Raw genomic sequence first — 18,569 nt, 5'->3', positions numbered from 1 at the left:
AAGTAAAAAATACCACAAAAGTGTATTTAAGTACAGTACTTGAGTAAATGTACTTTGTTACTTTACACCACTGCCGTACACCCCCCCCCCCCCCCCCCCCCCCCCCCCGATCGAAACGGCAAGCAAAAACCATTAACCACTTAAACTCTAATATACTTTGTTGACCGAGGTATCCCAGGGGTCTATGTACTTGGCAGGCACCCTCCTTTTTTCCCTCTTCAACCAAATCTCTTTGCCAAAAATAGCCTCTATTTTCACCTATTATGTTCACCTATTACGACATGCCCAGAATAGGGACGCTTGTGTTCATGTGGTTAAACTAATGGAGGCAGACATACACATACTGTAGCTGTCCTGTCCGGATGTAACTTTGTGTGATAGTTGGTGCTGTCCGAAACCAGCTCTCTCTTGAAAATGAGAGCTCTGCTCTCAATGAGATTACCTGTCTAAATAAAGGTTTAAAAAAGGGTTATTTGGTAAACACACAAACTGGTCTTAATTTAATTTATATTTTTGACAGACACATTAAGTCAATCAAATATATAGTAATCATTCAACATCACGTCTCACTAATGGAGAGTACAGTGAAAATACAACAACATTCAGTCTTTTTTCTGTCAGCTGGTTAACAGAAGAAAGATGTTGTAATTTTTTTCCACGTTGTATTGTCCAAAGATAGGGATGCAACAGTTTATCGAACTAATCGATTTAATTTAAATATAAAATCATCAATTTTGGGGGGATTTCTTTTTTTATTTTCAAAATGAGTGAAAATAGCAGATCTACAAGCTCACAACGCTTTGCCATGCTAAGTGTAAGTGGCTTAAGAGGTTAATCAGACTAAACGATTTAGTAGTTTTAAATAATCAATTAGAATCTTTTCGTGTTGTTTCTTTGATGTATAAAAATAAAATGACAAAAAAAAGAAAACCTCAAAAAACTTCTCAGTTATTCGATTAATCAAAAACGTAATCGATAAATTAATCGCCAAGAAAACAAAAAATCGTTGCAGCCCGACAGACTTGCAGCAGACAGCAGTATCTCATGAAGAGGGACATGTGCAGTGGTAGATCATGTTGTTGCTATCGGGGCAGAAACCTTGTATCTCCATACTTCATCATACAAGAGTGTCGCATTAAAAGAAGTGAAATTAGCAGATCCACAAGCTCACAACATGTCGCATCCCTTATTAGATCGGCCATTTTCACTATTTTTAAAATATTTGTTAAATGATAGTTAAAAAAAGGATTGGTTTTGGACATGTTTCCACATGACAGCAACGATGTGTCAGGAGAGAGATAAACAGAGAGAGAGAGACACAGACAGACATTGGGTCACAGTGAGCTCATCCAGATGGGAGTAAGTGAGCTTGTTATTCCGGGCCGTGCGTTGTGTTGTAGAGAGAGAGAGAGAGAGAGAGAGAGAGAACACACAGAGAGCGCACGCCTCGTCCTCTGGAGACAATGATGATGATGATGATGATGATGACGACAGTGACACGCTGACTCGAGAGTGTCAGGTGGAAACCTTGTATGCAGTGGTGGAAGAAGTACTCAGATATTTTACTTTAAGTAAAAGTAGCAATACCAATATAATATATAATATAAAAATATTAAAATACTCTGTTACAATTAAAAAGGCCTGTGCTCAAAATGTTACTTGAGTAAAAGTACAAAAGTATTTGCATCAAAATATACTTAAGTACCAAGAGTAAAAGTACTAAAATGTTTGAAAATAGCAATGCTTTTCATTGGTTGGATATTTATGAAAACTCTCTCTCTTTACCACTTTCACTTTGACTTTCATAAATGCACAAAAACTGTGAGAATAGCCGATCTACGAGCTCTCAATGCGTGGTGACGTTGTGAGCTCTTAGATTGGCTATTTTCGCGACACTCTTGTACGACGAAGCAGGTCGTTGATTTACAAGAAAAATATGGAGATATACGAGGTTTCTGCCCGTCCGCGTGGATATCCACCACATGAGGCAGCGCTCCGTGTCCTCATTTGTTCTCATCCTGTTCATTCCCCTCTCTTCTCTTCTCTCCTTTTCTAACTAAAAGCCCCCTCCTCATTACTTCCGCCCTCTCTCTCTCTCTCGCTCACACACTTTTCTTTCTCTGTCCGTTTCCTCTCTCATCCTCTGCCTCACCTCTTTTTCTTTTATTTGATGTTCTTTCTTTGATTCTCAGCCCTCCCTTTCCCCCCCCGTTTCTCTCTCTTTCTCTTTCTCTGTCTCTCTCTGCCCCTACCTCTCTCTCTCTTCCTCAGCTCTCATCTCTCTTGGAAGAGGCTGGTAAATGAGCATCAGACAAAGCACCTTGGTGTCTTGACCTGATCTCACCTGATCTCATTGTTATTCTGTTTCGGTGACTCCCTCCTCCTCCTCCTCTCCTCCTCCTCTCCCGCTCTCTCTCTCTCTATCTCCTTCTCTTCTCCTCCTCCTCTCTCCTTCTCTCTATCTGCTTCCCTGTCCGTCTCACCCAGAGAAAGATGAGATCTATGTGTGAAGACAGACGGCTCCATGTGTCCTTACTTGTTTGGGACACAAAGAGGAGTGTGGTGGCTGGTTGCGTTCCTTTTCATCTCTCTGGTGGAAAAAGTACTCACGTGTTTTACTTAAGTAAAAGTGTCAATGCTGCAATTTAGAAATACTCTGTTACAAGTAAAACTCCGGAATTCAAAATTGACTTGAGTAAAAGTACAAAGGTATTGGTATCAAAATGTACTTAAAGTACCAAAAGTAGAAAGCTGCAGAATGTCCCATTTCACAAGTTTTCAAATGTATAAAACGTATACAAAATCTTTTGAAAATAGCAGATCTACAAGCTCACAAAGTGACTAGTAATTAAAGTTTTCAAATAATTGTAGTGGAGTAAAAGTATAACATTTGCCTCTTGAGATGTAGTGGAGTAGAAGTAAAAGTATTGAAAATTGTAAATACTCCAGTAAAGTAAAAAAAATTAAAAAAAATCACTTGGAAAAAAAGCACAGTACTTGAGTAATGTATGTACTGTAGTTACTATCCACCACTGCTTATCACCATGTTGATGAAGACTAGCTATTCCCCCTGTCTGTCATGCTCTAATAGGCAGATTAACGCATCCATGTGTAAGTGCGCTGACATTGACACTATGGATCCCCCCCCCCCGTATGTGTTTATGTCACGCTACGTTAACCCGTCTCGTCCCCAGTGATCTTTACTGCCCCTCCCTCACAGATAACGTTACAGAAGTCCACCGCTTCACCAATGACCTTGACTCTGTAGCAGGACTCTTTGCGGCTTTTTATCGCCTCTCGCTTTTCCTCGCTGACTTTTCCGACTCGCGACCGCGGCTCAAGATCAACTTCTGATTGTTGCTGTTGGGCAGAAATCTTGTATCTCCATATCTCGCACAAAAGTAGTAAACATTGCAGATCTACAAGCTTGCAACGTGTCGCATCACCACGCGTTGTGAGCTTATAGATTTATTTCACATATATCACACATTAACATATTTATTATTATTTATATTTTATTACACATTTGATTACATTTTCTCTATAGTCATTTTTTCACTATTTCAAAATAAATAATAGTGAAAAAATTACAATGGAGAAAATGTAATCAAATGTGAAATAAATAAATATATAATGTTTGATTTAATTATAAATAATATGAATAATAAAGAAGATTGGTTTTGGAGATACAAGGTTTCCAACCCCACAGCAGCGCTATGCATTTTCCTCCTCTGCATAGCTAACCTTGAGAAAAAAGCAAAGTGATAAAGGATCCATCCTTTGAGCATCGACCGAGCATAATAGTGAGCCTCGGACGTCAGAATCCATCATTTTACGACGCAGGCCCGCCACACCTTTATGCACCAAACTATGATTGTTTTGTCGGCTTGTTTGCGTGGCTGCGGTCCAGCGTTATCGACATGCTTTATGACAGCCAGCAGTAAGTGATACAGAGTGCCGTATCGATGCCCCGGCACAGCAGCTGGAGCTGCAGGATCACATATCGCCACAGTCGGCCAGAAAGCTTCTATCTCCATATTTAATCTTTTTATGTTTTTTTCATATATATATATAGGCCGAGAGAGAGAGGTCTGCAAATTCTATAAATGTTTAACCAATGAAAATAATTTACCACTTGAACCCCAGTATGCATATTCTGGGAGGTACAGTCGCCAAAAATTGCTGATCTACATGTTGTGACGTGCTTTGAGCTTGTAGATCGGCCCTTTTTGACGAAGAGATTTGGTAGAAAAAGGCGGTCTGAGTCTGTTTCACTAGAGGGTTTTTAAGTGGTTAACCACTTAAACCCCAGCATCCGTATTGTGGGGAAAGCTTTAGCTGAAAATAGCCGATCGATAGCCGATCGATCGGCAGATCGACAAGCGACAAGCTCACAACGACAAGACGACAAGTTGTGAGCTTGTCAATCTGCTATTTTCAGAGAAAGCTTTCTCCACAATAACAGAAAACAGAAATTACACTAGTATAATAAGTGGTTCAGAAGAACTTGTGACTAAATAATAACTACACTGGATCCATTGGTTCTTTTTTCCATTTCCTGTAAAGTAACGGTTTTGTACATACAAGCTTTCCACCCGACAGTGACGAGGTGTGTGTGGGGGGGGGGGGGGGGGGGTGATGTCAGAGGTACCGGTTGAGCACTCCCAGGGGTGAGACGGACACAGGCCTTTATCTCTGCTTTACTGCCCTGTACAAACACCCCCCAGGGCCTTATCACTGACGATAGGGGGGGGGGGGGGGGTTGGATCATGGGGTCGCTGTTGGGTGGAAACATCGTATGTGCAAAACCGTTCTTTTTTTTAGGATTATTTAAAAAATAATATTGAATAGTGAAAATAGACAATCTGCTATTTTCACTACTTTTGTGCGACACTTGTATGATGAACTATAAGGGGCATTTATTTTACGGAATACTTTACAAAAATTGAAATGTGGAGATCCAAGGTTTCTGCCCGACAGCAACGATGAGGTAATATATGTAGTAACAGATGGAAACACACCGTCCACCATGATCAATAATGGGCAAACACGGCCACTTCCTCTGTTGGTGATGGAAGCAAGGCTTCAATTTCATGTCATGAAAGTGACCGAGAGAGGAAATGGAAGATGCTCGACATCAAAACATTTGAATGTCCACTCACAAATAAAGGCTTATGATGCCAAAAATAATAATAATAATAATAATAATAAAAGCTTATTTAAAAAATAGTACTATATTTACAATAGTACTATAGTACTATATTTACAATTTAGGCATAAACTGAGGTTAAAGGGATAGTTCACCCCCCAAAAAAAATCTATCTTACACTCCCCATGAAGCCTTGAATTCATGGAGATTTTTTTGTTTTTGCCACATTCCTGAGCCAATATGTTGATGATCGCTGAACGGAGACATTTTGGGGGTGAATTATCCCTTTAACCTGGATTACAACGTTATTGCATGTCCAAATGTGACGAAAGGAGCCCGAGATAAGAATGGGAGAAAGCTAGAGGCATCTCGCAAGACAAGAGGAGCCTAAGCAAGCCGTTAATGTATCGCACAGCGCATTAAATGGCTGCGGTCCATCTCCGTGTTTAACCACCATTGTATACATACTTCTCCCCGTGGACTGATCGACAGCCCAACCGCCCTCTTAGCAATTACAGTGCTGTCATTATCGTAAACTGCATGGGAGTCATACGTGCAATTAGCCGAAGCGAGCCCCATGACGTCATCTCCTAATAGTCCTCACACAGAGTAGACCTGGCGCTAGAGCTTCCCTTTCTCCACCATGAGTAACATGAGCCAAGGTTTTCCCTGTATTTAGTCAGCAGGATACGATTTAATCCTCTCCACCCCACCACCCGTACCACAAACACATGCAATCAGCCTAGATTTAAAACTGTAAAAAGGAAAAAAGAAAAGGATAAATATTAACATGAAAGGGATACCTTGAGCTTTTGAAGTTAAATGATATGTTTTACTTCCTAGCCATACACTTTTGTCAATTTAGATGTGTAGGATTCCTCACTGGAACCTAACTGTGATCTATAGCTTTAACTGATATAACTGAAAGACGAAACAATCTCACAAGATGTGTACCTTATAGGGTGAAGAAAAACAACATTTCTAAATACTAAGCTGTCTCTTATAGTGCCCGAACTGTGTTTTTTTTTTTCGTGAATTAATGCAAAAGTAGTTAGAATAGCCGAGCTTGTAGATCGTCTATTTTCACTACTTTAAAATGCTTTTAAAAATAATAATAAAAAAGGAACAGTTTTGGACATACAAGGTTTCCACCCGACAGCAACGTGTTCTGGAAGCAGTCTGTGTCTCCAGACCAGGAAGTGGCAGGGGAAGAAATGAGAAATGAGAAATAACTTTTTTGGTCAATTTTACATGTCCTGTAAGCCATGTCGCCTGCACCAATAGGCTTACTGTAGACTCACGTAGTCATACGATTGGAGATCTCTGCCTACCGATTCATCTGGTGACATCTAAATTCAACACAGTGGCTAGAACTAGAGTACTGAGAAACTACGATAAAAAAAATTACTGCATTGCAGAAGCAATGCAAAGACTTCAGGGTGGTCCTTCATATTGGGACGGTGACATGATTTGTTTTCAAAGCAGTGGCTGTAGGTTTTGTCCGTTCTCGCTGCTGTTCTAGCCTCTACATTGAATTTAGACGTCACTATACGTCGTATCGGTAGGTGGATAACTCTGATGGTCTGGCTACGCGAGGCTAGGCTCACTGATGCTTTTCAACTTTCCTACTGCTTTACTCTTTCTTTCCTCCAAGATGTGTTCTCCCTGTCTCACTATGTACTTTACATCTCTTTATGCTGCGTGTGTGTGTGTGTGTGTGTGTGTGTGTGTGTGTGCGTGTGTGTGTGCGTGTGTGTGTGTGTGTGTGTGTGTGTGTGTATGTGTGTACGTGTGTGTGTGTGTATGTCTGTGTGTATGTCTGTGTGTGTGTGTGTGTGTGTGTGTGTGTGTGTGTGTGTGTGTGTGTGTGTGTGTGTGTGTGTGTGCGCGCTCTCGGCTGTGCGGCGCGTGCAGACCGAGCCGCTGGGCTCTGCTGTCGCTTGGTGGTGCCTTGCCACAAGGGGATGCCCCGCCTCACCGACCTGTCTGTCAAAACCAAAGACGTTTGGGAGATCCCACGGGAGTCGCTGCAGCTCATCAAGCGTCTGGGGAACGGGCAGTTTGGGGAGGTCTGGATGGGTACGGATCCACTCGCCTCCTGGAGGCGATGCGTGGAAGGCAGCCACGTTGACCCCCCCACCGGCAGACACCTGACTAAAAAAAACGATTCGACCGTACAGAACAGAAATATGTGATCTGGCCAAAATGGGGAGAGGGAGATGAAAGCATTTGAACCCTTTAAGGCCTGGAACGCATTTGTGTCACTTTAGATTTCTTTGGGCTATTCAAAAATAGCAGATATACAAGCTCGTAGCGCGGCACCGAGTGCCGCGCTACGAGCTTGTAGATCTGCTATTTTTGAAAAATCTTGAAAAAAAAATGTTTTAGATTTTTTTTTCAAAAACTGATTTTTTTAAAGAATTGCCTCAGGTCTTAATGGGTTGTTAAGGCCTCTCATTTTGTGACTTCTTATCGTAAAACTACACAGTAAAATCCAGAGTGGGCCATTTTTCTTCCAGACACACTCTGGATTTTAGGTTTTGATGATTCAAAATACAATATGAGGCAAGGCTTATGAGAAACAAGAGAAGAGAAGTGTAATTTAAGGACGCTTCCAAATAAATAGTCATTGGGCTTTGTAAAGCCCCTCCCCAAAACATGTGGAAAAACACTTCAGAAAGACGTCGTCGAGCGTTGGGTAGTCAGGAGACTCTGCTCTCGTGGGTACATTCATGGCCGCCTTCCACCTCCCTCCTATTGCATGATCCACTCCCTGGTAGTTAACCCTTGTGTTCCCTTCCCTTCCCTCCCCCTCCCTCTCTGTAGAGAGTGCAGATGGTTTGTGCTTTAATTTAACCGGCGTGTGTGTGAACTACACCCCCGACACCGTGGGCCTGACTCACGATGCCTGGGAGATCACCAGAGACTCTCTTGAGCTGGAAATAAAGCTGGGGGCTGGATGTTTTGCCGATGTGTGGTATGGTAAGGAAATGCACCCATTCAACCCAACGTTTGATCTCTCTTAAAGGGATAGTTCACCCCTAAAATGACTTATTTTCTATCGATTAGTTACCCCATGAAGACTTAAATTCCAGGATATATATATATATATTATTTTTTTTCTTTTTAAGAAAACAAGTATTTTTTGGGGTGAACTATCCCTTAAACCACTTAAACCCTTTATACAACAAATGATGAAAATAGCTGATCTACAAGCTCACAACGTGTCGCGATGTGATACGTTGTAAGCTTGTAGATCTGCTTTTCTCACTATTTTTTAATTTGGCTTTATATTTAGACTTTTTTTTGGGACATTTTTGGTGGGTTTCGCTTATAATGACATGCCCCGAAATCGGGATGCCAGGGTTAAGGTGGTTAACTGCTTTAGATAACACTGTCCAGGAAACTGTATGCTATGTTTACCCTGTTAAGTCCTTATTAACGCATGAGGAAGGTTGTGCACGCACATCCGTGGCCCAGGTGCAAGACAAGCAAATCACAAAAGAGAATAGAGCCTGCACACTGGTGATGCTGAAAAAGCTCCGCTGTATTTTTATTTATTTATTGCGTCGTCAACGTTTCGATCAATTCAGATCTTCATCAGGACAAATACATGGGAATGGGAACACACACACATACGTTTATATAGGTCATCATCTACACACTGATAGGCCAGTCAACTCAACTCATCGATTGGCTGGCTTTGCACAAAATAGAAATAAATATATACAGTGTGCACCCATCCCTGAATCCAAATGGCAATAAACATATTGACATTTAAAGTATCCCAAGACTAATACATTATAATATATCAGGTACTCAAAAACAAGGGAACACAGTGACAAGCTACAGTATAGGATATCACGTATGAAGTGTTTTTTGTTTGTTATATATATAATTAATAATGATAATTACAACAGGGACTACATTGTAGGGGGACGGCGCAATAAAAATACAGCGGCACTTTTTCAGCATCACCAGTTTGCAGACTCTATTCTCTTTTGTAAGTCCTTATTAACCCCCATGCATTGTTTTACTGACAAAGAAGGAAAAAAACACACAGTTTGTGGTATTGTCTTCAGATGAAAAAACATGAATTATATTTCCCCCCAGGTAAACATGACTTATATTTCCACACAGGTAAGGAAGGCCCTGTTGTAGAACAATGACAAGTACTTAAATTTTCCAAACAATAACAAAAAACCCCAAAACTCCCCCTGTTTTTGTTTTTCTCTAATTGGTGAAGGAAGCACACATTATCATTATTCCTACCCCGGATTCCTGTTGTGATTTGGTATCCCGTATTTTTCTTTTCTAAAGTTTAATCCGTTTTAATAACGCACACTTTAACCACTTAAACCCCAGCCTCCATATTGTGGGGAACGCTTTCGCTGAAAATAGCAGATCGACAACGTTGTGAGTTTGTCGATCGGCTTTTTTTCAGCGAAAGCTTTCCCCACAATAACAGGAAACCAAAAAGACACTAGTATCGAGCCCTGAGGGACTCCGGTTATACCGATATGCGATGGTTGGTTGGTGGTTAAGTGGTTAAACCCGTTCCATTACTTGTCAATAGACACTCCAGAACCTCAAAGTAACCTTGCTGCCAGCGGAGCTTTCCCTCCTCCTGTGACTCCCTTAGAACTGTTTCCCCTCTCAACCGTCCTACTGTCTGTCTCTAATGAATGTGCTTCTGTAGCCTCCCAGTTATATATATATATATATATATATATTTCATTCATTATCATTAAACCAGTGATTCTCAACCTTTTTTCATTTCAAGGACCCCCGCTTTGATACGCATTAAGCCACGGACCACCATTTGATACTTATTTTTTAAATCTCTGGGTCCCCAATCTATATAGACCATATTCACACGGCGGCCATATTGCTATTGCTAAGTTAATGAAAGTACCACCCCGTTTCCACGGCAACGGGGTGGCACTTTCAATGTAAAATTCCAAAATGGCCGCCATGTGAAAATGGTCTATATACTGTAAAGTCCTCAGTGTTAATTTCACTCACTTGAGAATGTACAACCCTTACGGTGTCCATTTGGTTCCATTCGTGTTTCAGACCTGTAAAGGTTAATTTGGACCCCGGGTGCGGCCCGCACCCTTACGTCCAGAAACAGCGTTTCAAACGAGACTCAGTGGGAGTTGCACCGTGCTCCATTTCTGCTGATTCGTCTCATTACTGCTGCATGGACCAGAGATTTCCCCCCCCCCCATGTGGCACCCTGTCCTATGGGATCCTATTACCTCACAGCCCAGCATGGGGGCTGCATGCATCCCATAGCCAAGTAGTCCACACACCATAGTTATAGTCCAGAAAACGCCAAAATGGCCGCACAGCTGTGTCCAATAATTGGATTTACGAGGGGCAGCTTCAAATGAAAACACCCACTCCCACCCCCAGAGTCGTCCACCCACTTGTCATCACCCAAACTTCACTGTTTCAATGAAGCTCCCTTCATTGCCTCTGTAACCTGTAATATATCAACCGACGGTGGAGTCTGTCTTGCCTTTATAGGTCACACCGCGTATAGACTGTTGCTCTGTCCGTCATTGTGCGTCACAGAGTGAGCTACATTAAGTGCTACTATACCGCAGTGATTACAGTGATTGGTGTATTAGTACGCCTGCACTGACACAATAGACAGAACCGGCGCAGCCCTGATGTGTTGCAGCAGCAACGCTTCATTTGAACTTGGTCGCGCTCCGCCGGTGTCCCCTGCCCAAAATAGCAGATCTACAAGCTCGCTAAAACATTGTAATGCGACGCATTGTGACTCGTGAGCGTGTAGAACTATTTCAGGCGCTGCAACCTGAGTATAAATCAGGCTTAACTGGCGCGCCCCACCGCTGAGGAGCTTATGAGTGCTATTGCTTTTGATAATCATCCTACAATGGATTATCTGCTCCCATGTTGGTATATAGAGGGCTTTTAAAAGCCCTGCAGATATCCCTCTCTCCCTCCTGCTGGGTTTGTGTGTGTTTTTCTTTTTTTGTGTGAAAGCGATTTCAAATCAAGGTCCGCCGCCCGTAAATCTCGTTCCCATTTAATTATCCTTTAGGACGGCCCTCCTAGATGTGAATTAAAGGCAAGCTGACTCCTCTGTCGTCATCCCTGTTTGTTGATGTCTGTCTCACTGTCTTTTCAATGCAAGACTTTTGGTGTTTTATTTGGCGAATTGTGATCACAATACCCCTGTCTGACTGGTGGGTCTTGCTTTGAAATGATGTGATCTTAATACAGGGTGGAGATGGTGGCTTGTTTTACTGATGCTAGCATAATAATGTTCTGTGTGTGTGCGTGCGTGTGTGCTTGTGTGTGCGTGCGTGTGTGCGTGTGTGTGTGTGTGTGTGTGTGTGTGTGTGTGTGTGTGTGTGTGCGTGTGTTTATGTGCGTGTGTGTGCGTAGGAACGTGGAATGGCACCACGAAGGTGGCGGTCAAAACTCTGAAGCCGGGCACCATGTCCCCCGAGTCCTTTCTGGAAGAAGCTCAGATCATGAAGAAGCTCCGCCACGACAAGTTGGTGCAGCTGTACGCCGTCGTGTCAGAGGAACCCATCTACATTGTCACTGAGTACATGGGCCAAGGTAGATGAGCCCACATACACACACACACACACGCTACACTGTACTTACTGTAGGATTGCCACCTTCTATGAGGAGAAATAATGGTTCCCACTCACGCCTGTCTTTTAGCGTGCGTTTGCTCTTCGGTTGCGGACCTGGGGTTGAGTTATCAGTAGTAGATGACTACCAAGCGCAGCGCTAGGTAAATGCCAAGCGCAGCGCTGGCTTCCATAGGCAAGGCAACATTTAATTGGCAATTAAAGGATGATTCCGTATTTTACGGGACAGGCGGTAACCCTAACTGTACTGTATATGCAAAAACCTCTCTACATCATCACATGTAGTACATGGAAGCAGCTAGATAAGCATACATGCTAACACAATAGCACACATGAGTGAACATGCGTATGCTATTAACATATACATACAGTACGTACACTGTACATTATGCATACATTATGTATATCGGCAGACAAACATATGTGAAAACGTATAGTCACGCATGAGGGAACTCTTGGACACTAGCAACACACACATACACATACAGTAGATAGATAGACCTTTATGGATCCTGTTAGGGAAATTCAGTTGTCATGGCAGCAGTATGAAACACAGGACAGATTCAGTACCTAAAATGTTCAACATTTTCAACATTTCAAAAATAGCAGATCTACAGCACTCAATTTCGAATTGCCGAAGTATAAAATGGGGCTTAAGTGGTTGAGCAACAGTGGATTGATTCTATTTCACTCATTAAACTGTTCTGGTATGATGGGTTTTTTTCTTCTACAAAGTGGCAGTAATTAAGGCATATAAAAACAGTCTTCCCACAAGGACTGGAATTTAGGAACGCCACAATAAAGAGCTGTAGATGCATATTAAACACACAGAGAAAACAAGAATGGAAACTGATGTGCATGGCTGTGCAGTTGGCATGCTCTTGGCGTCCCACATCTAGGGCAGCGTGTCAACTCGGAGCCAGGAATGCGTCTCGGAAAAAGTCAAATATCGTACATGTACAAGTGTTTGTGGGCAGTGTGTGAGTACTGTGCTGCACCGTGGCACTGCGACAACCGCAGTCTGTCAACTACAATGTGAAGATGAAGAAGTAAAACACTACTGTGTCTCTCAAATGACTGTTTATGAGATCCTTCCGTGTGCTTTTTGATTATTTAATAAGAGGATGAAGATAATAAAGATTACAAACCATTGCTGTCTGACGCGGAGCTACATGTCAGCAGTAGTTTACTGTTGCTGTAAAAAATGGAGATGCGTACAACGAGCTGTAATTATACATCGTGTGTGTGTGTGTGTGTGTGTGTGTGTGTGTGTGTGTGTGTGTGTGTGTGTGTGTGTGTGCGTGTGCGTGTGTGTTCAGGAAGCCTCCTGGAGTTCTTGAAGGACGGAGAAGGTCGTGGTCTAAAACTACCCAACCTGGTGGACATGGCTGCTCAGGTATAATTTGACGGGACATCACATAATTTGGACAAACCTTTTCAGGGGAAGTAACTAACTAACAGTGGTGGGCAACCACCTCTTATTGATCTACTGTACCAGGTGATCAGATTGGGCTATTGAGGTGATCGATTGAGCTGATCAAAAACAACCATTATTGGCCTACATAATAATCTTACCTTTCCCTCCTTCCCCTGCAAAGGTCTTTAGAGCTGGTGGCCGAAAAAAGAACTGAGCTAAGCTTCTCTCAACGGAGAGGAAGGTCAGAAACCCTTCAGACAGGGTCATGATGGGTCACGGGGCGACTGTAGCTTAGTGGGTAGAGAGGCCGTCTGAGAATCGGAAGGTCACTGATTAGGCCCTCGGCTCGCCCAGTCTGTGTGTAAAGTGTCTACAGTATGTGTCAAGACATTTTACTGTGTGTATTCCAGGTGGCAGCAGGTATGGCGTACATTGAGCGGATGAACTACATCCATAGAGACCTGCGTTCAGCTAACATCCTGGTCGGGGACAACCTGGTGTGTAAGATCGCCGACTTTGGGCTGGCCAGGCTGATCGAAGACAATGAATACACAGCTCGGCAAGGTGAAGCCCCCCCCCTCAACACACACACACACACACACACGCACACACGCACACACGCACACACACACACACACACACACACACACACACACACACACACACACACACACATACACACACACACGCGATTGCATTAGATCATGGAGAAAGTTGTCTCATTGGGACACAAAAAAAAACACACACACACCCAGACAAAATGTATACCAAATGGTTGCCAGTGAAACCGCAATCAGAGGTCAGTCCCAAACATGTACTCACTGTTAGTGTATTTACCCAGAGGTAGATAGACATGTCCTGCTCCAGAGAGAGAAAGAATCGTCTCTATCAGGCAGAAAACTTGTATCTCCATATTTATACTTTTTTATGTTTTTTCCTAAATTAATGTTGTGTAGAAATACATTTGGATGTTAAAATGGTTTAGGCAAATTTTGATATATACTGTATTTAAAATGGTTGTGTTCAGACATTAGCTTGGAGATGGTTAGGGTTAAGTGGATAAGTGTAGATATGGGTTTGGTGTGCTTACGGTCAGGGTTAAGGTCCGGGACAGCTCTTATCCAGTATTTAGCTAATGCTAAATCCTCAAACTCCCAGATAACAGGCTTGTAGAAATTGGTTTCAGGGAGCATGACCTTTCTCTTTTTTAAGCCAACAAAATATATCTCTTTTAACCGTGTCCTTTTTTCTCCCTCTCCCATCTGTAGGTGCAAAGTTCCCCATCAAGTGGACGGCCCCGGAGGCAGCGCTGTACGGGAAGTTCACCATTAAGTCAGACGTGTGGTCGTTTGGAATCCTGCTGACGGAGCTCGTCACCAAGGGCCGGGTTCCTTACCCAGGTGAGGAGGGTTGTTGTTGTTCTTCTTCTTTTGGGGTATTTGCTGCAGTAGTAGGACACCCAGTTTGCTATGCATTAGGCCACGGACCCTCATAACTTTAGCTTCCATTACATTTGTCCACTCTCAGAGTTACAGATAGGTAATTGTCCATTTCGTTCCTAACTATCAATCATTTAGCTGGGGATCCCTTGGATACATAATATATTTGATATTTACTGTATAGCGCCTTTCATACAAAACATGCAGCTCAATGTGCTTTACAGAGATAAGAAAAACACGAATCTAGAAGGAAGCAAACAAGGGGAAAAATGGAATGGAGAAAATGGAAAAAACTGAAAGAATTTACAGCTCAGAATCTATCTAAAATAAAATACAATTTTTAAAAATGCCTTAAAAATGTATTTCTTGCTTCCCCTATGTTGTGACCCTACCATTTTTATTACACTCTCCCAATAAAGATACGTAAACAAGCACTCTTTTCCTATTTCTGTAAGGGGGCAGTAAGGGACTGAGTGTGGCGTACTGTATAGCTTTCAACTGGAGCGGCTCAGGAGAGGGATTGCTTTGATAAAGCCTTGTGATAAGGAGAAAGCTCTCTTGTATTAAGGGTTCAAGGTTGGGGTCTTACGGACCACGGAACAGGAAGTTGTCATTCAATGCAGGGTTTGTGGAGCTCAATTCTTTTGGCTCCACTTGATCTGAGTTCAACTCACACAGTATTGTTTCAGTATGTTTCAGCAGGACCTTACAGTTTAATTTAAGAAGATAACCCAGAGACTGGTTGGTTTAATTTTGTATAGGGGTTGTCCAGTTAACATTTAATAGGATTACTGTTATGAAAATACACAAAATTGTGGTGCATGTTAATAGATAACAAGTTACAACAATAGAAAAGATAGAAGACTTCTTGTGGACTCACAGAAATAAAGCATGTTTTATTACAGAGAAGAATGCCCTTAAACAAAGAATACAACTTTTTAAATAAAACTATAGATAGATAGATAGATAGATAGATAGATGGACCTTTGTTGATCCCAAGGGAAATTCAGTTGTCATAGCAGCACCACAGTAAGGATGAAACAAAGGTAAGAGTAATTAAAATAGTATCAATATAAATGACAGTATAAAAGACTTGACTTGAGTAACCCGGCCCTGTGCACCTGGGATGGTCAAGTATGCATAATATGAGCCATCCGTATAGCATAGGTATCGTGTGTATTCACAGTCACCAATAAAAACAGCATATAAATTGACTTAGATACTAACCTGGCTGTTTGCACTTGGGCTGATTGGATTAGCATAGGGTACAACTATGAACAATTTGCAGATATAAATATAGGCATAAATATCATGTGCAATCTATCACCAGTAAAAAAAAAAACAGGGCATATGTAGATATGTATGTATGTACTGAGTATCAGAAGTAATATGTTATGCTCTGAAGACAAACCTCTCTCTTATATTTAACACTGATACCGTGGTGCTTAGTACCAAATTCAAGCTTTTGTTATGACAACAGACAGCTCTCCTGCTGTTAAGTAAAACGCCTTTCAGCCGTCGGTTTAACCTCTCTCTCCCTGCCAGCGTCTTAGATAACCTCTAATCCCACAGCCTGCCTGAGGGGACAACCTGTCTCAGAGAGAGAGAGAGAGAGAGAGAGAGAGAGAGAGAGAGAGAGAGAGAGAGAGAGAGAGAGAGAGAGAGAGAGAGAGAGAGAGAGAGAGAGAGAGAGAGAGAGAGAGAGAGAGAGAGAGAGAGAGAGAGAGAGAGAGAGAGAGAGAGAGAGAGAAAACAATAAGAGATGGATGGAGAAAGATAGATTGAGAAAACAAAAAGAGATGGAGAGAGGGTGAGAAAGAGAGAGAGAGACAGACAGACAGACAGACAGAGTTAGAGAGAGAGAGAGAGAGAGAGAGAGAGAGAGAGAGAGAGAGAGAGAGAGTTTGAGTGAGTGAGAAAACAAAAAGAGATGGAGAGAGGGTGAGAAAGAGAGAGACAGACAGACAGACAGAGTTAGAGACAGAGAGCGTGAGAGACAGAGAGCTAGAGAGAGAGACAGACAGAGTTAAAGACAGAGAGCTAGAGAGAGATGTGCTCGGGGAAAGTCAGTGTTCTCAGCTGATGAGCTCAGGCCGGGGGGACGTGTTTGTCCAGATGGGTCTGGGTGGGCTGGGGGCGGGGTGTGAGGGAGGGAAGGTGAGCGAGGTTAACAAACAACCAGATGTCTCCGCCGCTCTCCCGGGGCCTTCACGGGGCCCTCAGTGGTACGGGAGACACTTTGTGTTTGTTTGTGTGTTTCAGACGAGCGACTCGATGGCTGTCTGGGTTTAGCGACATCATCCCCCCTCTCAATTACACTCACTTGTAATTAAACGAGGGTGAGGGGTAAAAGGCTCTGATGTATTGAAGGTCGTCGCCACAGAGTCAAGACATTTATTCTCTTGAGGAGGAAGTGTCAGGCTGGTTTAGTTTTAAGGCCCCCTGTAGCGCTTACTCAGCACTTCATGTCTACTGTGTGCAGTGGTGGTACAACATTCTTCACTTTAAGTAAAAGTATCAATACTGCAATGTAGAAATGCTCTGTTACAAGTAAAAGTCCGGAATTCAAAATGTGCTTAAGTAAAAGTACAAAGTATTGGTATCAAAATGTACTTAAAATACGAAAAGTTAAAGTACTCCTTGTACTGAAAATACGAAAAGTTGAAGTACTCCTTGTGAATGTCTGACTTGTGAAACGAATGTTTCACAAGTTAAAAACGTCAAAATAGCCGATCTACAAGCTCACAATGCGTCGCATCGTGACGCATTGAGAGCGTGCAGTCTGCTATTTTCAATTGGCCGAAATATACATATGGCTGAAGTGGTTAGTGTGTTTTGTAATAATAATCCAAATCTACAAAGTAACTTGTGACTAAAGGTTTCATATAATTGTAGCGGAGTAAAAGTACAATATTTTCCTCTGAGATGTAGTGTGGTAGAAGTAAAAGTATTGGAAATTGGAAATACTCAAGTAAAGTACAAATACCTCAAAATTGTGTGTGTGTGTGTGTGTGTGTGTGTGTGTGTGTGTGTGTGTGTGTGTGTGTGTGTGTGTGTGTGTGTGTGTGTGTGTGTGTGTGTGTGTGTGTGTGTGTGTGTGTGTGTGTGTGTGTGTGTGTGCGCGCGCGCGTGTCCGTGTGCATGCGTGCGTGCGCGTGCCTGCCTGTGTGTGTGTGTGTGTGTGCGCGTGCTTGCACGTGCCTGTGTGTTTCTGTGTCATCATCAGGCATGAACAACCGTGAGGTTCTGGAGCAGGTGGAGCGTGGCTACAGGATGCCCTGCCCTCAGGACTGTCCCATCTCGCTGCACGAGCTGATGGTGCAGTGCTGGAAGAAGGACGCGGAGGAAAGGCCCACCTTCGAGTACCTTCAGGCCTTCTTGGAGGACTACTTCACCGCAACTGAACCTCAATACCAGCCCGGAGACAACCTCTAGAAAAAAATAAAATAAACCTTGGGTGTGGCTAGTTGGGGGCCATAACTATAGGCCCTGGCTATACAGTTCGAGCTGGGAACAAGGACTGGCTTAAAAAAAAATCTAAAAATAAAGTAAAACCAACCCAGAGCTGTGTGAAGTCTGGAGCCTTCCCCAGCCCGGCTGTCTATAGCCTCCTCTCCCCTTTAGCCCGTTAAGACCGGGAACGCATCTGTGTGTCGTTTTTCTGATTTCTTTGGCTATTCAAAAAATAGCTCAAGCTCATAGCGCGGCACTGAGTGCCGCGCTATGAGCTTGTAGATCTGCTATTTTAAAAAAATCATGAAATTGCAAATCTTTGTATATATATATTTTTCTAAGCGAACATTTTGTAACTCAAATCTTTGCTCCTGGGTGATTCTACAAATGTCTTCTAAATCCTAAAACTTAGATTTGCTATAATCTGTGGTTCTCAAACTGTTTCATGTCAAGGACCCCCAAAATTATAT

At 42.6% G+C, this 18,569-nt stretch overlaps 1 protein-coding gene across 3 annotated transcripts in view; it reads left to right on the top strand.

Annotated features, from left to right (window-relative positions):
* Nucleotides 1-18,325, top strand: part of fynb (FYN proto-oncogene, Src family tyrosine kinase b) — a 117,437-nt gene extending 99,112 nt beyond the window's left edge. Inside the window, exons 8-14 of one of the 3 annotated variants that reach the window (XM_084083342.1) lie at nt 7,064-7,228; nt 7,976-8,131; nt 11,573-11,752; nt 13,110-13,186; nt 13,618-13,771; nt 14,476-14,607; nt 17,873-18,325. In XM_084083342.1, the coding sequence (XP_083939468.1) occupies nt 7,064-7,228; nt 7,976-8,131; nt 11,573-11,752; nt 13,110-13,186; nt 13,618-13,771; nt 14,476-14,607; nt 17,873-18,081 (1,073 nt within the window). In that variant the 3' untranslated portion in view covers nt 18,082-18,325. The remainder of the gene's footprint in view (nt 1-7,063; nt 7,229-7,975; nt 8,132-11,572; nt 11,753-13,109; nt 13,187-13,617; nt 13,772-14,475; nt 14,608-17,872) is intronic. The other 2 variants (XM_084083341.1, XM_084083340.1) reach the window with 2 other exon arrangements.
* Nucleotides 18,326-18,569: the final 244 nt, after the last annotated feature.

Source organism: Gymnoscopelus microlampas (assembly GCF_963454915.1).
Source record: "Gymnoscopelus microlampas genome assembly, chromosome: 16".
Taxonomy (NCBI): Eukaryota; Metazoa; Chordata; class Actinopteri; order Myctophiformes; family Myctophidae; genus Gymnoscopelus; species Gymnoscopelus microlampas.
This window is presented reverse-complemented; position numbering and strand designations above follow the sequence as displayed.